General features: G+C 43.5%; 1 protein-coding gene across 3 annotated transcripts in view; it reads left to right on the forward strand.

The window, feature by feature from the left end:
- Positions 1-24,499, forward strand: part of SETD5 (SET domain containing 5) — a 76,366-nt gene that overhangs the window by 36,789 nt on the left and 15,078 nt on the right. For 2 of the 3 annotated variants that reach the window (XM_075574367.1, XM_075574365.1), the window contains exons 2-19: positions 760-821; positions 3,651-3,834; positions 8,315-8,420; positions 9,092-9,303; positions 9,553-9,611; positions 10,917-11,104; positions 11,855-11,893; positions 12,594-12,833; positions 13,767-13,915; positions 14,385-14,502; positions 15,188-15,297; positions 16,220-16,469; positions 16,876-16,953; positions 17,472-17,729; positions 18,636-18,959; positions 19,432-19,674; positions 21,625-21,751; positions 22,291-22,547. In XM_075574367.1, the coding sequence (XP_075430482.1) occupies positions 3,764-3,834; positions 8,315-8,420; positions 9,092-9,303; positions 9,553-9,611; positions 10,917-11,104; positions 11,855-11,893; positions 12,594-12,833; positions 13,767-13,915; positions 14,385-14,502; positions 15,188-15,297; positions 16,220-16,469; positions 16,876-16,953; positions 17,472-17,729; positions 18,636-18,959; positions 19,432-19,674; positions 21,625-21,751; positions 22,291-22,547 (2,829 nt within the window). In that variant the 5' untranslated portion in view covers positions 760-821; positions 3,651-3,763. The remainder of the gene's footprint in view (positions 1-759; positions 822-3,650; positions 3,835-8,314; positions 8,421-9,091; positions 9,304-9,552; positions 9,612-10,916; positions 11,105-11,854; positions 11,894-12,593; positions 12,834-13,766; positions 13,916-14,384; positions 14,503-15,187; positions 15,298-16,219; positions 16,470-16,875; positions 16,954-17,471; positions 17,730-18,635; positions 18,960-19,431; positions 19,675-21,624; positions 21,752-22,290; positions 22,548-24,499) is intronic. The other variant, XM_075574366.1, reaches the window with a different exon arrangement.

Below are 24,499 nucleotides of genomic sequence, written 5' to 3' on the forward strand. Positions count from 1 at the left end.
CTGCACCTCAAACACATCTGGGTATGTTTTCTGTCTTTTGCACGGTGCCTTTATAGATGATGGATTTATTGTCTGCGCCTGCTGTCTGTCACTGTCTTCAAGCATTAACTCCTCTGCGACTGTTGTGACAGTCCCCATATGATTTATATCAGGGGTGGCCAACTTCAGTCCTCAAGGGCCACCATCAGGTCAGGTTTTAAGGATATGCCTGCTCCAGCACAGGTGGCTGTCATTGCTAGACCACTGATTGAGCCACATATGCTGAAGCAGGGATATCCTTAAAACCTGACCTGTAGGTGGACCTTGAAGACTGGAGTTTGCCACCCCTCATTTATATCCCATTTTATAGGCATGCTAAGGTACACTGCTGCAGTGAATGCATTTAACCTATGCTCTGCTGGAGAACCAGTTGTGGTTGGAGACAGTTTGAGTACGATTGGCTTGTTGCAGAAAATACACGGAGAGTGGGTGTGACAGGGAGAGAATTGTTACATGCTTTATTTCAAGGGACGCTTCCCATGATCACAGTTGGCCATATTAATGCTCGGTAACTCTGATCTCTCCAAAATGACGAGATTAGGATGTTAAAATAATTTTCTCTGAAGCTTAGTGACTGGAGAATGCTCCGCACGGACACTTTCACACACCCAATTTTCAGAGCAAGCATGTTTTAGTGAAGGTCCCTAAAACATGTAATTGTAATGTTTATCCACATGTCTTCATGCTATAACTAACCTACCATTTCTGAATTTTCTGCAGCTCTCCAGAGGACCGTGTGAAAAGAGATTATTGGGACCTCACGGCCACTGGCCAGTCTAAAGGTAATTTTGTAGCTTTTGTTTTAAACATGTCCCTTTCTATGGTCCCACATCTCAAAATCTTAGTTGTGTTGAAGGCCCTGTAGGTGTTCATAAAATATCTTGTTTTCTTTGGGTGGAATGAAATGTTCTGGCTAATTGAGCTGAACTGATGGAGCAAATCCTCTGTGGGAAGATTTGGGGTCAATAGCGCCTCCAGCCACACTGAGGAGTCTGATAAATCGCAGCGCCTCCTGGGGACAGGATAAAGGAGGCAGCCCAGTCTGGCTGCCATTAGCAGAGGCTGACAGCAGTGCTGCAAATCTCACTATTGATTTAGAAGTAGCTGGGAGGTTAGGACGTGCTCGCCTTGTTACTGCTGGGAGTCATACTGCAGAATGCCAGCTGTGGACAGAAGGAGGGGAGGGGAAATCAATAGAGTGCACAAGTGATTTGGTGCATGCTCAAGGAGACCTAAATGTTATCTCCGTAATATGCAGTGCACAAAAAACAAGATCAATTTTGGAGTAACCAATGACCATTGGGGCTATGTTTTATCCCTTCAACCCATGCAACATTTTATATTGTATAGAGTTGCATACCCTTTGTATTAAAATGTTTAATTTGCTGTTTTCTTGCTGTTATAGCATTTTGGTTGGTGTCTGGGAAAGGGCCTACCAACCTGTTCAAATGATACAAAAAAAAAAACAGCCTTCTATGGCCTCCACCTACATTAGTATTGGCAACATCAGAAACGAAAACGATTCCGTGTTTTTCGGGCTCATGTAATAATGCCTCTGGGGTCAGGCCAGCACTCGAATTCCACAGACACGAAAGCTGCATAAACATCAACAAAATAATCAGTAATGTTCAGAGCATAGACCAAGTTAAGATACAGACATTCTATAGCTTGTTGGGCAGGAGGATTGGTTTTTCCTTCTGAAACTACAAAGAACCTACATTTATGCAATGTTTATTGATACAGAATGGTATTTGCCTGAATAAAATGTGAACATTGCCCCCCCCGGAAGTGAGATCAGCTGGTTCACACAATCACATGGGATATAGCTATAGGAAGTGACTTAAGTGGGTGATTAGACTGACTTTCAGAACACTTTGGTCTCCTGAAGTAAAAGCCCATGTCACATTTGGATGGTCTCAAATTATTTTTCCCCCTAAGCCATTTACCCTATATTTTGGCATTTTTCCTAGTTGCATGCCTCATTGTGAAATCTTCTAGTATTGTCTGTTTTGGGGGAGGCATTTACAACCGTATATTTTGTAGGCTCTCCACTTGTGGTCTGCGCCATACTCTGTGCTCTTGTTTTGAACTCCGCACTGATCTTCAAGACGGTTGCTGCTTATTCCGTCAGCATTAGACGCAGCATATATTTCCTTGTTTGTTTGTGCTTTTCTCTCGGGGGTTATTCATTTCGTTTTAATCGAGCAGGTCAGGAAACGGTAACGTCCCTTGACTTCATGGTACCATCTCCTAGAAATTCCCATTGGTCGTCACTATCGCAGTTGAATGAATAACCCTCTTAGACTTTCCAGGCCTACATTTTTAGAAAGCCATTAAACAGAACTTCTATCATGAAACAGTTGGTAAAAGGTGGAGAGATGGGTGTATTGCAGTTGCAACATGTTCCTGCGTGGGGCCGGAGCTTTAAAGAATCTTGCCTAATCACACCAAAGGTTATCAAAAATGTCTACAAAGAACAATGAAACCCGAATTCCAGTTTACCGCTTTGATTACATGTGCGGTTTGCTTCCTGCTAATTTAGAAAATGTTCTTTTCCTGGTACAAACCTGTTCTCCCTCATTTGTAATTATCATTGTGATGTTGCAGGTACAGACCCCCTCCACCCCATATAAATGTTGGCTTGTATGATAAGATAGTGAAAAGACCACAGCCATATAACAAATTATCATTCTTAAATGGCTCTGTCACACATGAAGAAATCTGGGGTTTCAATTGCTCTTGCAGTGCACATGTAGAATAGACCTGTGAGAGTGCACGGATGTTTCACAATCATTTCATCCAAGAAGGACCCTTGTTGCTTTATACCTTACTATTAAGTATAACCTTGCATGTTCATGTTAGGTCTTCTAAATATAAACATATTAAAGGTGCAGTTACCACTGTTCCATTCCCTTCCCGCCCTCCTTTTTTAGGCCTGTAATAGAGAGCGCTGTTCACGCGTGCGTCAATTACATTACATTGATACAGTCGAGACTCGTGTACGTATGGCCGTGAGCGATGGCACGACAAACCAGAGAGAGCGCGAAAATACAATTTTCTTGTTCTGTCGCGCCACTTGATGCTATGAACCAATCACAGCGTGGCCTAGCGCTGACAGCATAGCCACGCGCGTCACCGCTTACCCTCTACAAACGAAACGCCCACACCACATGCACGCACTATATTACAAGCCTCACATGGATGGGAATCAGGAGATCCTCCTAGCTGAATCTCTCTATTCAGCTACTAGGACCCTACTGGTTCATGTGATGCTTACGACTGAAGGTATCCCCGGTACAGTCCCCTGCAGGGGAAACAAAATGATGGTTTACATTTTCCGCAGGACATAATTTGTTCCTATGTGACATGGGGGGATTTAAATACAAAGCCGCACCTTTCCTGGTAAGTATCTCAGGAACCCCTCCTTTCCATCCTTGTCTTTGCAGTGTTATTCCATACATGGTACACAACTGGCATCACTGTCGCAAATTGGTTGCCAATTGGTATATTTTAGGAGTTCAAGTGTTTCAGACAGTTAAATAAAAAGGGTTTTTTCTCACCCTGGGTTATCACATAGGTTTACAGCAGCATAAAATGTTCCCCTCTCGCAGGTCTCCTCATGTCCGTGAAGTGTCTCTCGAGGCTCTGCGGCTCCCCGCCCTCGGTGTGGTCAGTCGCTGCGATTCCGACCCCGTGATTCCCTCCGACCGCAGTGCCGGACGTCATGAGCATTGCAATTCCTCTGGGAGTCACCACACCAGATACATCCTACTCCGACATGGCCGCCGGATCAGAGTGAGTACAGGCCCGGATAGTGCATGATGAGTAGGATGTCCCAATGTGCATTTTGCAATATAAGGAATGGAGGAAACTATATAAACCAGGGCTGGCCAACTCCAGTCCTCAAGGGTCACCAACAGGTCACGGTTTAAAGATATCCCTGTTTCAGTACATGTGGCTCAGTTGAAGACTCATTGAGCCACCTGTGCTCAAGCAGGAATATCCGTAAACCCTGATCTGTTGGTGGCCCCTTGAAGACTGTAGTTGGCCAGCCCTCCCCTAAATCCTGTGCATGGTCAGCGTGGTGTTCCATGGTACAATGAAATGGTCTTGTGTAAAAGAAAAAGGCTTCAAGAAAAAGCTGGCCATCCCTTAAGGGAGCAGTTTCCTTCCGTTGCGCAATATTTTATTTTATTTTTACCTCCTCGCCATTTTGAACCGGGGGAACACCATGGCTGAAGCAGGTTCATTTCATCTCTGAGGGGGGACCCCCTTCTTCCTGCGATACATACCGGCAAAGCTAATGCAGGCACCGTCCACTCCAGGGGTAACAAAATGGTTTCAATCTCCCACATTGCGCAGGCCAATTGGAAGTTGCAATGTCATCTGTCACAGCTTCCCATTTGGCCACCATGCCGAGGGGGTGTTAAATATGCAGATGTACAGGCACGCGGGGTGAGATGGGGGGGAGGCACAATGCACTTTTGCGTCTGTCATTACAGGGTCACTGATATTTCAATGGAAACTTTCAGTGCAACCCATCTTTTGTCTTAATGAATCGGTTGGCACGGGGGTGCACAAACTGGGGGGGGGGGGGCGTAGCGGTTACATAGGTGCCACGCTTCACCGAAGGCATTTATATGGAGGGGCTCACGTGAGGCCTCTGTAGCTTTACTTACCTTAACTGTCCAGCGATGCGTCGCCATGGCAACCAGGGGTCAAATGACATTGTGGAGCCATGTGACGTCAGGTTGCCATGGCATTGAGACTTCATATGACCCTGCGGAGTCATTTGATGCCATAGCCGTACAGGGGGTTGCGCAAGCAGGGGGGTGAGAGCAGACAGGGAGGGTGCAGGGAGAAGAGTTTGCACACCCCTGGGTTAGCAGATGTAGGCATCATTTCTGCAAACCATTTTCTTTTTGAAGAAAAACGTTGTGGTAGATTCATACAAAATAGTCGCAAAATACTGGCGAATAGGCTAAACCCAATCTTACCGAGACTTATACATATAGACCAAGTAGGATTTGTCGCGGGCAGGCAAGCCTCGGACAACACTCGGAAGATAATCAATATTATAGACCATGTCAACCTCACAGGAACCAAAGCAATACTCCTGAGCCTAGACGCAGAGAAGGCGTTTGATAGAATCGACTGGCTCTTCCTAGACCACACTATGCGTAAATTCGGCTTTAAAGACGCATACCTAGAAGGGGTCCGTAGACTCTACCAAGATCCGTCAGCAATGGTAAAACTACCAGGGGGCAATCTCCAGAGATTTCATAATAAAAATGGCACAAGACAGGGATGTCCCCTATCCCCTCTCCTCTTTGCACTCACCATAGAGCCCCTGGCGTCCACAATTCGAAACAATCAGGACATCCAAGGAGTAGAAATAGGACAAACAATACAAGATATATCTATTCGCGACGATGTCATCTTAACACTCTCCCAACCCCAAATTTCCCTCCCCAATCTCCAAAAAGAAGTCAAAGACTTCGGGAAAATATCAGGCTATAAAATTAATAGCGATAAATCTGAAGCGTTAGATCTAAACCTGCCGCGTTAGATCTAAACCTGCCAGAGGTGAAACTCCTCAAACTAAATTTTAACTACCGGTGGAGTTCCTCTTGTATCAAATATTTGGGAGTAAAGATACCGAGGAACTACCACTCCCTGTACCAACATAATTACCCCGCCCTTATTCCGGAAAATCAAACAGGATCTTGATAAATGGGGAGGATACCAAATATCATGGATCGGGAGAATGATCTCGGTCAAAATGAATATACTCCCCAGACTGTTATACTTTTTCCAGACTCTCCCGATTCACATCCCTGGCTCAGAACTGAAAAATATACAAAAACAGATCTTTCATTTTATTTGGCAGGGTAAAAAACCCAGAATTTCCAGGGCAGTTCTGCTTGCCGAGAGGGGGTCTGGGAGTCCCAGACATTATGAGATATTACCAAGCCACCCAGCTGAGACAGGTAGTAGTCTGGAACGCAAACCCGAGCCAATATTGCTGGCTAGATATAGACTCGCAATACGCCGGCACGCCTTCACTGCCAGCATGCCTTTGGTCCCTGAGCAGGGAAGATATGCAGACTAGCAAATTCAAATTAGGCCCAATGAAACACACATGGGAGATATGGACGAAATGCAAACTTAAATTTAAGCTCACGACCCCTAAATCCCAACTCATCCCAATTATTCGAAATCCCAAATTTCCGCCAGGTTGTGAGCCTAGACAATTTGACCAATTTACAGTTAAAAATATCAGAGCAGTTGCCGATCTCCTGAGCTTTGGGCAGTTCCTGAGTTACCAAAGATTGCAAAACAAATATGAAATGGCAGGACTGAACGTCTTCAAATACCTGCAAATTAGACACTTCATCCAAACACTATCCCCAACATTGGAATTTCCCCTCTCACTAATTTTGAGCGGCTGTGCAGGGAAACAGCCCATCAAAAAGGTCTCATAACATAAATTTACGCGGAGCTAGAAAGGGCAACAGTTGCCCCCACTCATGACTACATGCTGCATTGGGCAGCAGAATTGAACATAGTTATAGACCGAGAGGATTGGGAAAGTATTTGGGAAGCAGCCTCAGGAACTTCCATCTGTACCACAATCAAGGAAAATATTTATAAAATACTGTTCCGCTGGTCTCTTACCCCAGTTAGAATAAATCAAATCTACCCCCTGGCCTCCGACCTATGCTGGAGAGGCTGCGGACAAAAGGGAGACATGGCTCACATTTGGTGGACATGTCCGGAAATTCAGAAATACTGGGAAACCATACAGTCTATAATTACAGAGGTCATAGGCCTCACCATACCCATTGATCCGCTGACCTACTTGCTGGCCAGGCCAATAGAGAATATTGACCGCCCAACTAAGAAATTAATCTCCTTCATTCTCACGGTGGCTAGATGTGCGGTGGCCGCCTCATGGAAGAAGGTGTCTCTCCCCCCCCCCCCCCCCCCCCCAAGCAAACAGTCATGAAAAGAATACAGGAGGTACTGCTCATGGAGCAACTTTCAGCCTTCTTGAAAAGAACTACGGCCTCTTTCTACAATGTATGGGAACCGTGGCTGATACGTCCAGCTAATTAACCCTGCCCCAACTCCCCCCCACAACTAAGGATGATCAGGTCAAAAGAAACCGCCATACGGGACACTGAGGAGGATGGGACACCCCCCAACCCCCCCTTCCCAACTCCCCCCCCCCCCCCCCTCCTACCTTCTCTATTTCTGTTTCCCTTCCCCCCCCCCCTCCTCGCGTGCCCCTACGGCCCGAGAAGAATGGCTGGGGGCATGTTGAGACTGTGTAAAAGAAAAAAAAAACCCTGTATTAGGCTAAGATATAACTGTCACAATGTATGCTGTATCAATGCCTAATAAAAAAAATTGAAACAAAATAGTCGCAAAATGTAACCAACTGATTTGGTGAATTTCTGGGGCTTGTTCTATTATCACGGTTCAACTGTGGATTACTTAAAACCAAATCATAATACAACAATAACCCCTTTAGTAAATGATCATAAAACATGCTGTCATAGTTTTGCCCCCTGGTCCCCCTCATCTCCTGCACTATAAGCAGGAATAGCTATTACGAGCGCGACGGGTGATGTTGCGTCGCCATAGCCAGGACTATAAGCGCAGCCTTACTTCCATCGGAAGCCTGAAGCACATTGTAGGGGAGTATAGTGTGTTAAAATATTTTTGCAGCTTTGACTGCCTTACTTAATAAACCCTAAAGTGGGCATCTCGAGTGTGAGTTTTCTGTGCTCGGTTGGTTTGGGGCTTATTGTATAATCCCCTTTAGTATACTGTGATAACTGTATGTGTAGAATTTTTGTACCTGGCTATAATACTTGCCTTATTCCTGTTTTTATCGTATCGGAATACTTTGCTTACTATTCATATGAGTGTTTTGCAATCGTTTCACATTAGATAGGTGTTTTTCAGCAGTACCCAAGGTTTACATTTCTGCTGCGGGGAGGTCCTGCAGTAGGTTTCTGGTTCCTTCACTCTGTGTCCAACCAACATCTTTTCTGTCCTCAGAGTGCCATCTACTGTCTCTAGCTTTTATTGAAGTTTAATTTTTTTTAGACCTTATGTTGGAGGGAGAAGATATTGGATGGTGTATTTTTAATTGGATTTGTAACAGACTGGTGATTATTAGTTTATAGATAAGAACTTGTGAGCAAAGTAATCCTTCAATTCTAAACCAGGTTGGCCATTTCAGTCACGAGTTTTCCTTTTCCAGCCCTGAATCAGTGGAAGCCAGCCCAGCTGTCAGTGGGAAGACAGTCTACGCAAGCCACAGCTATGGTGGCACTCAGAGCCACAGCTACCGGGGGCTGCCATACGCAGTGAGTATGCTACAATAGAACAGTGCCAGACCACAAGTGTCACTATGCTTATCCTTGACCAGACACCAAAGCCACCGGTGTATAGACCTACCCACAAAATTGGTGCATTATGTTGTCATCCTCCTCCCCCCCCCCCCCCCCTGTGACAACACCATGGCTACTGTAAATGGGTTTACACACATTCATTACGTTTCAAATGATCATTGAGCTCCATAGTGCAGGAGGAAATGGCAAATTGCTGCTGCTTATGAGATGCATATGTGCAAGTTTATAAGATGCTGGAAGTATGAAGGTATTTTAATTGCATAAAAAATTGAACAGTATCTACTTTTTTTGTATATATTGTTGACCAGTGCATTTTCCATGTGTATTTTCTTAGGAATGGGTACTGTTTTTTCCTTGCATGATCTTAAAGGTTGTTTGTCACTAGGTTGTTTTTTAAATGTATTGTCCATTCTAATTTTATACTCCTATAGGGAATGCAGCTGTGGCTATCGGGGACCATTAGAGACTTTTTTATAATCTTTTTGGGATTAGGTGTGCTAATAATACACACATTGAACTAAAACAAAATGTGGGCCTTTAAATAACAAATTATACACTGTTTAATTTTATGCAAGATGCATTGTAAACTTGTAAATGAGGGTTAAAATATAGTCCCCACATTACAGGACCACAATTATGGAGCCCCTCCACCACCCACACCCCCTGCATCCCCACCTGTCCAGGCCATCATCCCCCGAGCAGAGCTCAATGGTATTCACTCGCAGGACGAGGAGAACTCTGGGGACAGCGACAGTTCTTCGGAGGGAGAGGGGATTCCCAGCTGGTGTAACTGCAGCCTCTCCCAGGACGGGTTTCTTATCAAGTGCGAGAAATGCAGGTGGGTCAGCTGTTCCTGAGCCCCCTGATTCTGATAACCCCCCTCTGTTTTAAAAGAAGATAACATCATTGACACACACTTGCCATGTTATTTTTAAACCCTGCTGCTCACCCTGTACGGTGTCACAGTTGAGGCGCTGAGTGACGTGTCAATGGGAATGACTGTCACACGTACACAGCGTGCACATACCTGCAGTACATACCGTAAGATGCTCGCCAGGTAAATAACACCCCTATTTTCAAACCATAGGAACGTGAACCGAGCGAAGGTGATCCAACTTAATCGCAGGAAGCAGGACAATGTGTCAGGTAAGCAAACCAGTGTGACATTCCTCTACGTTTGCGGTAGTCACATTATTAACATTTATTATGTGATGGCATCTATGTGGGTATCGGGAGTAATTACTCTGGACCTTCAAAACATAATTGCTATCAAGATGTGTGTGGTTGCCTTAGATTATCTTATTGGATCAGTTTTGTTGACATAGTTACACGGTTCATACAGTTTCTCTTCTGCTTATTCCATTTTTAAAAGCCCATTTCTATATCTCTGAGGTCTATCACATATCATGCCCACTGTACATGGCATAAAAGAATACTCTGAGAAAGCTTCAGATACTATTTTACTTCAAGGGAAAAATAGACCTGGCACCACACATCAATAGAAAATAATGTAAGAGCTGGTGTTCCAGGAGCCATATTTTATAGCCAGTGCTTGCTTTAGGATGCAGGGCGCAGGTTACCATCTTTTTACAGGGATAGATCAAAAACGTGTTTCAATAGGCGCTCCTAAAGAATTGGGAAGTGTTGGTGATTTAAAAGCGTAATAAAATCGTAAGACTTGGTGATCTAAAAATTCAACTATCAGAAAGTGATATTCCAACTAATCGTTTGTCATGCTTAACATATAATATAGTGCAAATAAATAACGTGAATCTATCCACCAAACAGGAAAACGTAAAACATGCAAATATAATGACGATCAGGGGTGCACAAAGCTGCTGCTCCAACCCCAAAATGAACAGTTTCCAAAGTTCTTCCAAAGTGTAGATTTTTTTCCCCCAAGTATAGGGAAGTGTGATGAGGAGCCGAGAAAAGAAGAAAAATGGACATAAAGTAGGGGGCCAGCGAGGTAATACAACTCACATTATCCAAAATAAAAACAGCAGGTCTCAAACTGTGACAATTTTAATCTGTGCGGTCTGGTCAGTAGATGTATCTATTGACATACAGAGAAGATATAATGGTGTTATCAAATGTATAACATCAATAGAATGCGCACTTGCAGAGTGGTGTCTTTAAAACTCAAAAGCAGATACAATCTGTAAAACGGGATCTCCCGAGCTGTAAGCAAGCTACAGTCTCACCACTTCCGTGTGTGCTGCAGTGTCCTGCGTGATGCTTCCGCCAGCACTGTATTCTCGGAGGATGGGAAAGACTGCAGTGGGTCTCATTCACGATTCCCAGAGTCCACGCGTATCGCTTGTTGCCGCTTACTCAGGAGTCAGCCCATTCACAGGCATAGCCCAGCTGTCAAGAGTGATTTTGTTTGGTGCCCATAAAGTATTTCCTTAAGACTTGCTCAAAACGCACAACCGTCTAACTCCTTTGCAGGAGGGGAAAGCAGTGCCACAGAAAGCTGGGATGAAGAACTCTCCCCATCCACTGTGCTTTACACAGCCACACAGCACACACCAACTAGCATTACTCTCACAGTCAACAGAGTCCGGAGAAGCAAACCAAAAAAGAGGAAAAAAAGCACAGAGAAGGCTCGTACTGCACCAAAGGCCAAGAAAATAAAGGTACAGGACATTGTCCCTAATAGCTATTGGCCTTGTGAGGAATCCTCCAACAGAAAGAATAGTTATTGTATGTAAATTGCTAGAATCAAATTGTGGTTCATACCATAAGCAAGTAAAACAGATGTTCATGTCTCTTCAGTTAATTATCCTTTTCCAGAATTTGTTTGTTTTGTTAAATTAAAGTACTAGTTTTAGCCACCTAAGATTACATCTTGCACCTTTTTATTGCAGCCTCCAGCCCTGTGATGTTTAAAATGTAGTTGACAATAATTGGCCACTAATATATTCCTGGTAATGGCCCAGATTTTGGCTAGTGCCAGTTCTAGGATTCATACCTTACTTTATGGGTTGTACTTGATCTGTTTTGTATACCCCTTTGTCATGGACGGGGTTGAAATGTGTACATGATTTCATTACATTTAACACTCTGCTGTCCACGTTTCTTGAAAGATGTACATTCTGTATTCTTCGCATCATAACGAGCGCCATGTCACGTACCTTCACAGTCCTGTAAGGTTGTTTTCTCTTGAGGCCATGAAATAAACTCTGCAGTTTAGACTTCTCCAATACTTTGGTGTCAAATTAAAGGAAATGTGTTGATCTGTATTAAAACTTGTGCCTCCGATTTAACCTGATTATAGTGTTGTGCCTTGAAATGTTGTTGATTCAAAGGTAGAATGTATATGCTGTTTGATGCCAAGCACCAAAGGCATTCCTTAATTTGATTTGCCTCTCTAATTTTGTTTACAGTCGTTTCGCGAAGGCTCTCGAAAGTCCTTGAGAATGAAGGTAGGTTAAGAACATCTTGTGTTTTGCTTTCCTTGCTGTTCCTGGTTCAATATTTTGGTCTTTTGGGCATTATCAACTTATGGTATCCTGCATATTCTTGTTAAGTGTATTAGAAGATGGGGCATGTTCCCTTTACCACTGAAGGTACTTGCAGCACCGGAACAATGTAAAAGAGAAAGGATGCTTTGTAAATATTAGGCAGTTCTAACGGTTGTGTACCACAATTTACTTTCTTCTTAAAGGACATATTTTTGAGACTATGTAGGTTTTGAAAGCTAATGTCTAATTTTCACAATGAGCCAACAAAAGTTTTTGCCGCATGAAAAGCCATGTAATTGACAAAACACTCCAAGGTGCCATTGTTTAACTCAGTGGTGTCACTTCCTGCTTGCAGAATGCTTGGCTTATATCGCAGGACTGTAGGAAAAAAGCTTTGTGAGGCGGTGCAGCTGCCTTGGGGAAAAAATTTTGGGGGAAAAATTGTGCATCGGGACCGCTCTCTGTACAAAACTTTTATTGCCACATTACAACAAGAAGTCCGCTCTTACATATTTCATGCGGCAGACCGCGCTTTATCAAAGGACTGTAGACTGTTTTTATTGTAACATTTTATAAATGCTCATTGCGTCGACCTGACATTGAACATGATGCGTATTAGATGCCACCATTGGTTGTGTTGACATACTGTGGGCCATTGCAGAATTCTCCTACAGAAGCTCACACCTTGGATGAGAACACCACAGAGGGCTGGGAGAATCGCATCAGGCTGTGGACTGATCAGTACGAAGAAGCCTTCACCAATCAGTACAGTGCCGACATGCAGAATCTACTTGAGCGACATGTTCGCTCCAGCAAGGAGTTGATGGGCAAAGCAGCTCCTGAAACCATTAAAAAGACTGAGCTGACCTGTAATAACACAGTGGTTGGCTCCCAGATGCAGGTACGACTTGTTTTTAATAATCTTCCTTCTATTTCAATATTTTCTGATTATGAAAAGGAATAGGATCCACTTGAATTATTCGTTTTTATTAGAACTGTCCAATGAAACGGTAATTTTTGTCAAATTGACTAATAAACTGAAATAATGAACAGAAACTAGAGTATCACATCAGTGTATAAATAGCTTACTGTACAAGACTGGGACCAAAAAAAATGTATACAGTAAGATTTCACTTTGTTTTTAGTCCTGATGAAGGGCCCTGAGAGGTTGGAATCTTGTACATATCAACTATTTGTTGTTCCAATAAAAAGTATCATACCCCCTACTCCCTCTTTCACTACATGGAAAAAAGGACTAACGGCTCCCTGCCCTTCTTTTCCTACTTTGTTTTTAAGCACCAAAAAACAACTTCTATTTAACATGGTTAACTTAAGTCAACGACCATTACCAAAGGCGCAGTAACGTGACGTTTGCCAGGGCTTACTTTCGTTAAAAGCATGGTGCTATTTGTAATGGCTTTTCTAAATGGTATGCAAATGAGCTGCTTATAGTCTTAAAGATATTAATCCCAGACTCGCTAAAATTAAGTCAACACAGGGAAATAACATCCCGTTATGCAAGTCATACATAACTCTCGTTACTCCCATCCAGACCTTGAAAAAAGTTTTTTTGCAGAAGGGGAAAGAAGGGGTTTTTATATACCTCTAAATAGTGCCATATTCCTGGGAAATGTGTTAAGGTAATTGGCATATAGTTGGTGAATTATTGGGAATAAGGCATTTACTGGGGGGAAAATAAATGTACAACCTGTATTGCATGAAGATGTGGTGTTTGCCCGGATTTAACGAATCCTAGTGTATCTAGGTCTTTGTTCAAGTCTGTCTTGCTCTGACGTCACTTATCCCGAGCGTCTTAAGTCTTACGTTCTTGCAGTTACAGCTGGGAAGAGTCACCCGTGTGCAAAAACATCGCAAGATCGTCCGGGCAGCAAGGGACCTAGCGGCAAACACCTTAATCATAGAATACCGCGGGAAAGTCATGTTACGGCAGCAGTTTGAGGTCAATGGGCACTTCTTCAAAAAGTAAGTGCAACTCAGAACGAACTGTAAAGAAGGGGGGTGTTAGAATATTAACGCATCCACTGCAGAGAAATGTACATAAGTTGTAATGAGGGATTGCAGTGTATATCTCCTATTAGTATGTGCAAGTGCACAAGGCACCGCTGAGAAGCAAGTATTTATGAATTCTTATCACCACTGGCATCGTCTTATAACCAGAGGTCACCTTAAGCACTGATATCTGAATTAAAGGTTAAAGGAACAAGTGAACAAGCTGTGCACAAACCCACTGGCCTACAAATGACAAGCATATGCACATTTTCCCCCTCCCCACCCCCCCCTCCCCCAAACACTGATTTCTATCTTTCTATTATTGTTTTAATTTAAGGTGTAGATGGGTATATAGATTATGGATCAACCCATTCACTGCTAGTAATGTTTGCTTGGCAATGCAGCAGGGAAAATAAATTTTTGTAAAATTGTGTTTCCTCAGACCATACCCCTTTGTGCTGTTCTACTCCAAATTCAACGGTTTAGAAATGTGTGTGGATGCGCGGACCTTTGGCAATGATGCCCGATTTATAAGGCGCTCGTGTACACCCAACGCCGAGGTAAACTCAGACACTCTTATCACATATTGCTTTCCTCTATCTGACAAGATGATGTTTGGGTTTCCTTTGGGTGGGAATATTCAAGCATATGGCCCTCTGCTATCTTGTTTTAAAAACATATATATATTTTTTTTTTTAGTCATACCAGTTCTTTTGCTCATTTTTGTTTCCCCTGTGTGTATTACTTGGCTAAATTGATATGTTGGCGAGGGTGTATTAGTCTGCGACCGCCACGTGAACATGATCCCTCTCATTGATAACCTCAGTGATGTTTTGTAGCTGTGGATTAGGGTTTTCTTGTAGATTTTCATGACATTTCAGACATTTTTTTCTTCTTCTTTAGTTATACATTTTTAGGGAATGATACTATGAGCAAAGAGCATGGGACACTGGTGTTTGTGTGCGGAGGGGGTCACAGTTCTGCATGATGGGTTTTTGTAGCATCGTATTGGGGATTATCGGTATCAGATGAGGCAAAAAGCAAGCAGCTAAGTGAAATGAGATGCAAGTTTTGCCCCCTTTTTTAATGTATTGCCATAAGTTTTTCTGCCAAACCCAATTTGGCTTAAGACTTGTGCATACACACAGGGTTATATTTCCCCTGTAGTTGTGTATTTGGGGTCCGGTTGCTGCTGTCGGGTTTGTATGTGCTTTATAGTAATGTCTGAATATTTTCTTTATTAAGGTTCGGCACATGATTGCAGATGGAATGGTCCACCTGTGTATCTATGCCATTGCTGCTATTGCGAAGGATGCAGAAGTCACCGTTGCCTTTGACTATGATTACAGTAACTGGTAAGTCTCATCTTCTTTATCGTAGTGGTTCCTTCAACTATATTTGGATTCCAGACCTAGTTGTTCAAGAAAAGTAGATTTGCATGTGTTTAACTTTCTATTTAACCATCCAGTGAACCTCACTTTTTTTTTTTTTTTTTTTTTTTTAAATACAAAATTGTTGGAGATTTGTGTGTTCCCCTGCTTGCTACCTTCCAGAACATGTATTTCTTAGGCCCAGATCCACAAAAGGATGCTAAGCTTTAGCACGCCTTTACTGCCATTCATATAGACTCCTTTTGTAGATCTGGGCCCTAGACCAGGGGGGTTCAAGTCCAGTTGTCAAGACCCCCAACTGTCCGGTTTTACCGATATCCCAGCTTCAGCAGAGGTGGCTTAAGCAGTGACAGCTCAGACGAAGAGCCACCTGTGTTGAAGCTGGATAGGGGGTGGAGGAGAGGAGTTGAGGGGTCTTGCGAACTGGAGTTGAGTACCACTGGCCTAGACGATATTTCTATTGCTGCACAAGAATAACTTCTGTTCCCTCTTTGATTCAGTTTAACCTTAATGACTCTACCAGCAAATGAGGCTCCAGCACATTGTTTACAAACAGTCAAACAATATAGCAGATACAGCGTCTTGCGAAGACGAACACACGTTAGACCTTTCATCTGTTGGTCTCTTGAAGAAGCACAAAGTATTATCCTTAGAGACTTCACTGTTGTGATGATAAAAAGTGAGAACCAATAAATTGAGGAATGAATAACTGAAGGAGTGTTGATTACCCTCGTTTTATGGTAAACATTTGTGTTCCCAGAGAATGTGGGCTTTTTACCGGGCAAAAGCACCAAGAGCAAACTTGGTTGAAATCCACTGCAGCTAGTGCAATTTAAACTGCTGCTGACTGACCTTTTATATCTGTTTTCTCTTACCCCCCTTGCAGTAATTATAAAGTAGACTGTGCCTGTCACAAGGGGAATCGTAACTGTCCTGTTCAGAAGCGGAATACCAATTCAGCAGACCTGCCCCCACCACCTCCTCCTTTGATGTCCATCGGAGCAGAGACCAGGCGCAGGAAAGCCCGGCGGAGAGAGCTTGAGCAGCAGGGTTATGTTTTGGACGAGAGCACGAATCATCATTCTGAGGAGCTGCCAGAGGCACCAACTGCAGATGCAGTCACCAGTGATCACGAGGTAGCACCACGATGTTTCCTTTCATCTTCTGTTATTCCCAAATTGCTTGCCTGCATGGTGTCCTCGCTCTGGGGAACCTGTTATTGACCTCAACTTAATAGATATATAGTCATTTCCACCCACACATCTAGATTGCGTTGCAGATCTAGTATTTTAATGAGACCAGGCAGCTTTATTGGTGTTCAAGGAAAAAACGTTTGGGAATTTTGCTAAACCCATTATTTAAGGTTGTTCAGTGTGTGGAGCTCAGTGCACATTTATTGTTACAATAAATGCAGTAATTTATGCAATTGGTAGTCTAAAAAATTAAAAACTTTTTGGTACAATTTTTTGTAACAGATTTGCATAGAGATACCACACGGTGTATAAAGATATTCATAATTCAGCCTTGGTCTCTGATTCACAGGAGACTGGTGACTTTGCAGACAAACAGGACGATAGCAAAGAAGAGGATGAGGGGGGAGTCCTGGCACAAAGTAGAAGGGTAAGCAATCACTGATATTATGTTCTTTAGCTGCTCATTCAAGAGCTATAGCTTTGTCGCTGTCTAGGGCTTTATAGAGACATGGCATTTGAAGATGTTACCAGTGCACAAATAAGTTAATACATCTGTTAAGAAAACACATGTAAAATCTGTTCATGCACACCCTGGAAAGTTTATTCAATTGACAAAGACCCTGAAAGCAGCGTTTCTTTTACAATGCACCAAATAATAATCTTTCTCTCTACGTGCAGGTAAAGAAGTGTAGGGAATCTGTAGTTCACAAACTGTATTGTCTTCAGTCATTTTAAATAGTAGGTTAATAAAGCACCCGGGATCTTGTCATCTAACTACGTTTGGATTGCTAATACCCATGTTGATTGTTAAGTGGGCCCGGGTATAGTGCGAATAGTACCTTGCATTGAAAGGAACCAGCATCTTCCAAGCTGTGTGAAACCTTTTTAAAGCTTTTGAAACCCTGTTAATGGAAGCATCGCTCAAATTGCAACACTTCATTATAGTCCCGGGACGAGCGGAAAGTGGAGGCCATCATGCACATGTTTGAAAACTTGGAGAAGAAAAAAAAGCGCAAAGACCAACCTTTGGAGCAGGCCGGTGCCGACATGGAGGTCACGTCCACTGCTGAAGTTGTGGAGCCGAAAGAGGAGCCCGCCGTGAAAGTTGAAGCAGCAGAGCCAGTTGACGGCAGTCCGACTTCAACAGAATCGACTGCAAATTCCAGCCTGGGAGTGAACACACGTAGATCTTCACAGGCAGCGGTGAGGAAAGGGAGAGGGCATTGTCTATAGTTCGGGATCTGAGGCATCAAAGAGTAACATAGGTTAGAAAGATCAGGGAGTTTTCTGTACCAAATTTCTAATGGCTCTTCTGGAGTGGTAATACAGGCGGTCCTCGGTTAGCCAACGGAATCCGTTCTGGAAGTAGCGTTGGATAGTGAAACTGTTGTAAAGTGAGTCCCATGTTAATCCGTGGCGGTGAACGTTGGATAACGCATTCCGGTGTCGGAAAACGACTCAGGGTTGCATTGTAAAGCGTCGGATATGCCATTCGTTTAAAGTGAAACGTTGGATAGCGAGGACTACCTGTAATGCCGTCGATAATTAGTCTTCATAGAAAGGTTGTAAGTGGCTGTCATGTTCTTTGAAGGCCTTTAGCGTATGGGGCATGTATTCAGTCTCTATCCTGTAAATTCAATGGCATTATTTCAAACACGTACAACCATTCTTTATGCAGTGTCTACCTAATGGTATGAGGTTCTCTCGCAGTCCTGTGAAAAAGAGCGGTATACCGTTTTTACGACAACGAATAACTTGTTGGAACGAGCACATTTTATTTATTTTTCTCCTTGCCTGAAAATGTTTACGTTCTGTTATTGTATATGGGGAGAGAGGGGGACTGAGAAATGCAGGCGATGGGCAGTGAGAAGAAAGATTAATGCAAGCAGGTAGTGTCAAGCACTTCCGCAACAGCAAGGGAATCTGGAAGCACGTACATTTTAGGAGTGAGTAAAATCTTGCAGGGAACCTTGTACTGTATATAGTATTCAACAAGGAAGTATGGTTGCGATTAATTGGAGTACAAGAAAAGCATTGAGAAGGAGAATGGCAGGGCAGGTACAGCAAGTGTTCCTCATCAGGAGTAAAACTCTGTGTTTTTCTATGCAGGAAGCTATTGCTGAGAAACCTGCTCCAAAGCCAGTAGCGCCCAAATCCTCCAGGCCGCGACCAAAGAGCCGCATGTCCCGATACCGAAGCACTTCGGCACAAAGGCTGAGGCGGCAAAGGCAGGCGGCTGTTGCTCAGCAGGTGGAACTGGTGCAGGCGGTCTCCGAGGAAGGAGCTACAAACGCATCCACAGCCGCAGTGGAGTCTGGGACCGCTGAAGGTTTAGGAGTGAGTGGGCCCCAGCAGGGGTCTGACTCTCCCGCTGTTACCCAGGCAGGGACTCAACCAAACCGCGCCAACCTAAAATACCCCAAGACTAAAAAGGTAGGTAGGATCAGATAAGTTTTTGGATGGTAATAATTTGTTCCCCATGATAACATATGTTCGGCATCCTTGGTATAATGAAGTTTCAGCCTTGGTTATACCACTAATAAAAGGTACCCAACGATAAACAAAAATTGTGGCTAGAAACACGAGTATAAACCTAGAATCCGCATGTTTATACAGTTGGCTGCATACAAATTATTAGTTTCCACATCTTCATTTAATTTACAAATAGTATTTACTAGGAATCGGTTCCAGAAATACAACTTTTTTTTAATTACAGTTTGTAGTCTGTTGTGGAACAATGTATTGTTACCATCACTGGTTGTGTAGAAAAGGCATGTTGTGCAAACCTATATAAGAGTACAGTATGATCAGATATGTCAGCATTTCAGCTTGGTTGTGTCTTGAGGGTTTTTTTTTTTTGTTTGTTTTTTTAACATCCACAGTAAAAGTGTATTTTCTCTCTCAGTACCTGGTTACAGAATGGTTGAATGACAAAGTGGAAAAGCCGGAGTGTCCCATTGATCACCCTTTGCGGATCACCACAGATCCAACGGTTTTGGCGACCACCCTTAACATGCTCCCAGGACTTTCCCATTCCCCATTAATCTGTACTGCTCCCAAACACTACATACGCTTCGGGTCTCCTTTCATGCCCGAACGACGGAGGAGGCCTCCTAAGGTCGATGGGACCTATGGTTCTTGTAAAAAGGTTGGTGCATTGTTTGTAGCATATATTAAAGTTAACCACTCAACCTCTGCTGTTGGATGCTTCTATAATACAAAGCATAGCATTGCCAAGCAATCATTTGTTTTCCGTATTTCTTGCTGTGCCTTTTGTGTAGGGATCGTTTATCTGCAACACGTGTTGTAGAACTGCATGCTGCCTTATTTAACATGTCTAGTTTCAGTAGCCAGGACTTCCTGATTGGTAACATGCACACATTATAGACGTATGTATGTATATCTTTATTTATATAGCGCCAAAAGTGTACTCAGCGCTTCACAACAAATACAGTACAGGGAATTATAATAATACAATAAGCGCAGCAAAATCAGACAATAGGAAAGGAAATCCCTGCCCCGAAGAGCTTACAATCTAAGTGGTATGATGGGAGACTTAAACAGACAGCAGGTAAGGGAAAAAGTGCTGTACATGGCAGTGCTTGGCCACAATGATTGGTACGAGTGACTGGGTGTGGGACAGTAGCTATGAGTGCAGGCTATTGGGATGCTTCATTTGCAGGGCGAGTTTTTTAAGTAGTCAGTAGATAGGTTAACACCATTAGCAGGTGAAGAGGTGGCAGGGAGGCGTGGGTGAGAGCAGACGTGTATATGGCTGGGTCCAGGATTATTAGAGAAATCCCCAGCAGCAGGAAGGTGTAGATAGAGGGTGTGAATAGAGGATTTGTGGGGGTGCTTTTTATTGAGGGGTAAAGAAGTTGTTGGGAAAGAGGTGTATAAATAATGGTGCAGTGTGTGGGCGATGGCATAGGTGGAGGGGAGAAGCGATGAAGAAATGTGGAAACGAGGGGAGTGGGGAAGTTGGATAGAAAAGTTTACAAAACAGAACCGTAAAAACAATAGGGAGGGCATATTGAGATGCCTCAGGAGAGACTTCCCAGGTATAAGAGGAGAACAAGAGTACAAACTATCCCAGCATTAAGTTTTCAGCTGCAGAGTTGTTGTTGTGCAGAGTCCAGATCTTCCTGTAATCTTCACCTCCAAAATTAACTCCACGGACACTTTATATGTGACACTTTGGATGTTACACACAACCACATGGCACAGCTTAAATACCCGAAACACATTCGCCTAACAATTAAGGGAGGGGGTTGCCTAATAAACTCAGAGACACATACCAAGCAGTTGTTAATTATAAGTTTGCAATTGGTTTAAAATTGACATATTTAATTCCATCACATTCAACTTGTTTCACATACTTTTGATTTCACATCTGCAGCAGAGATTCTTAGGCTGCGCTTATAGTGCCGGCGACGCAACGTCGCGGCAAAACAAATGTATTGGCGACATTGCGGCAAAACAAATGCATTGCCGCCGTCTAATGCGCTTATAGGAGAAGCGACGCGGCAAAGCAACGGCTTTGTCGTGATCGCTGGAAGTAAAATCAATGTGATTTTTCCAGCGACCGCGTGGTGTCGCTTTCGCCCGGCGACAGCACTGTAAGCGTAGCCTTAGTTGGACTCGCCTTTTCCATTGGTGTATGGTTCATGCATTGCAGGAAGGAAGGTGAATGCTGCACTCCCCAACAAACAAAATAATGATAAATGCCGGTGCTCCTGGTTCAGGAATCTCTGGGCGGTATTCCAAGTGAAATGGGAAGGAAGAGCATTAGCATTTGAGAAAGGCCATAGGGGCCGACACGTCATCACACTGGCTTAATAAATTCTTTTTTTCACAAGCAGAATTCCGTAGTGCCCAGGCTCTTCCTTCCTCATGCATTGCAGGCCCATCTGGCAGCAAAAGGGTTAACACACTGCATCGGGTTTCATAGCATTGTACATTTGTATCTATTACAAGTGCAAATAATGCCTAAACTTTTATGGGGATTTTGTTATCCGTGGGACTTTGTTTCCAGTGATCTATCCATATGAGAAGTGCAGAAAAAACAACGGTGTGACCTGTTTCTTTACATTGGCAGCGTTGGATAAAGCAAGCCTTGGAAGAAGTGATGACCCAACCTGCCAGTGCCCCAGAGGAGGAGCCCCAGTCTCTATACCAAAGCAACGAGAGCAGCAACTCGTCTAACAACTTAAGTAACATTACAGGTACTGCATTCGTACAATGAGGATACGGTGTGTAAACCAATGGCAGACTGCTGTACATACATGGTAGTTGCAGCTTTAGGTCGAGGTGCGTCCTGGGCCCTTAACCATTACCTGAGTTTCAGACAATTAGGGCAGCGTATAGTGAATTCCCTTGAAAATAAACTTGCACTAATAATATTCTCTGCATTTGCAGTTCCACAAATGCGCATTCCATCTTGAGGAAACCTTACCTTATACTTGCACCAGCATGGGCTCCTGCCGCCCTGACATGTACATTGTGTGGGGTCTTTTTTCCACCATAGTTGCTTTTTTGTAGTGCTTGGGGGGGGGGTTTGAGGGCTTATAATGGACAGCAGGTCGGCTTCTTTACATATTGGGTAAACTCCAATAGTGTTTGTCACTAAGATGCTTGAGAAAGTTGGATATATGTTTGCAAGCTCAATGTTAAATTATATTGCACCATATTCATTTGGGTTATGGAGTGCAGCATGAAATCCACGACATGGTTACTTACTTTGTTTTATTTCCTCGCCCAACAGATGTGACGGCCCCTTTCAAAAAATGGAAGTCTCGATACCTGATGGACGAAAGTTTCACCAGCTTATCGAGGCCCCTGTCCTTTGTTACTCCTCCTCCGCTCCCCAACTCCTTGACCACAGACTCCCTGAGCCCATTACAGACAACCCCCTGTTCTTCCCTGCCTGGGGAAGAGGAATGCCGCTATGGATATGGACTCCTGTTCTCTCCAATCCCCTCTCTCGCTGCTAGCCGCTGCAATACTCCACTACAGTTTGAGGTAAATAATAAGGGAAGTTACCACCCTCCACAGGTAGAAGACGGAGCTGTGTGCATCAGAGAATTGAGGCAAACTATTTCAATGGCATTTCAATGACCCATCTGGTTTATCACTCAGAGCCCTTAACTTACCCGAGTAATTCATCACTTGGTGTTCTATGATGACAGAAATGCAGAGCTAATGTCTTGCAGGCTAGATTGGTGTCTGTTGCCCCGACCACCGCCCCCCCCCCCCCCCCCCCCCCCCACATGCACACCATTTCAGGTTTTTCTCTGCTAACAAAGTAGAAGACCCATAGACAACCAGAACTTGTATGTGAAGATTTTAGATGCATTGCAGGTATTAGATGTTTAACTACTAGTATTTAGGGGTAATGGTGGTGACCTACCATACAATGAAAATGTCGTTAAGATGCATTGCACCATTTAATGCTTGCAGCTGCATGAAGTGGAATACACATTGTCACACAAAGCAAAATTGGAAGCAAAGTACTTTTATTATTTAACAATGGTTGTAAATATACAAACTATAATGTTCAGTGGAATGCTCCAATTCTCTGGGAGCTTGGTGAGGTAAAAATATAGGTATAGTATCGGCCAGTTTAAAGAAGCCCCGTTATCCCTGTCATCATTTTGGTTAAATTGACCTGCCCGGGGTTATCCATTATCGTAGGTTCTCCATCACCTGTCCAGCCGCTAACAACTCATCCCAGTGCACCGCCTCTCTCCCTCACTATGCTCATTTGTAACTGTTTTTCATTTCAGCAGCTTCACTCTCTTCTTTTCCATTGAGTTGCCATTGGTTCTATTATTGTCCAAAATCAGAGCACTGTTTTTAGAGAGGGCTCTGTACCATTGTACCCGTGGGCTTCAGGAGGCAGTCTCTGCTTCCAGTGTAGCTCATTCAGTAAGGCAGGGGGCCTCAACTCCAGTCCTCAAGCCCCACACAAACAGGTCATATTTTCAGGATATCCCAGCTTCAGCACAGATTTGTTCAGTCAGAGGCTCAGTTTAAGACTGCACCACCTGTGCTGAAGCAGGGACTGATTGAGCCACTTGCGCTGCTGCAGGGATATCCTGAAAACCTCACCTGTTGGGGAGGGCTTGAGAACTGGAGTTAAGCACCCCTGCAGTAAGGCATCTGGCAAAGGCAACCACAACAACCTGTTCAGGATAATCCTTCTGAGACCTGCTGCACATGGGGGGGGGAGAACGGTATATTGATCTGAACGAGTCTGTGAACCAAATACATTACATGTTCATGTTCGTCAAAGCACTGACCAGAAGACCGTTGTGCATAGCCCATTCACAATCATTCTTGAATGTATTTTGAATACAGCGATTCATGAGCAATGTATATTTATGTGCATGCAGTCTTCGACTGAGCCACCTGTGCTGAAGCAGGGATGTCCTGAAAACCTGACCTGTTGGGGGATCTTGAGGACTGGAGTTGAGAACCCCTGCTTTACATATTACTTGTAGCACACCATAACCTATCATTTTTGAACGAAAGTTTTCAAAGTGCTTGATAACATTTTGCTTTATAAGTGAGCTGTGTGGCATAATTGCCAATACAAGCTGTAATTTAGGATTACATATCAACAGTACCAACATGAGGGACTGCACACGTGAATGACACCCGAGTGCTGCAGCACTTCTATTTGCAAATTACTTACACCCAGGTTGTGCTTATCTTTGCCCTTTTTTGCTTATTTGCAAAATTTGTATAAACGCTCATATAGTTTCGAGAACCACAAATGCTTATTTATTTCCTGATTTGTCTGTGCCCTTTTTTTATTACTATTTTTGGTTTAACCATTTGGGACTGAACATTAACCACAGCTATTAAGGGTTTGAATGTTCCCGAGTAAAAATCCAGTATATTCTCCCTGCCCTCTTCTCGCTCTCCTCCCCTCCCCCCCCCCCATATATTATTATTATTATTACGTGTGT

This window comes from Ascaphus truei, chromosome 17, assembly GCF_040206685.1.
Source record: "Ascaphus truei isolate aAscTru1 chromosome 17, aAscTru1.hap1, whole genome shotgun sequence".
In the NCBI taxonomy this organism is placed as follows: Eukaryota; Metazoa; Chordata; class Amphibia; order Anura; family Ascaphidae; genus Ascaphus; species Ascaphus truei.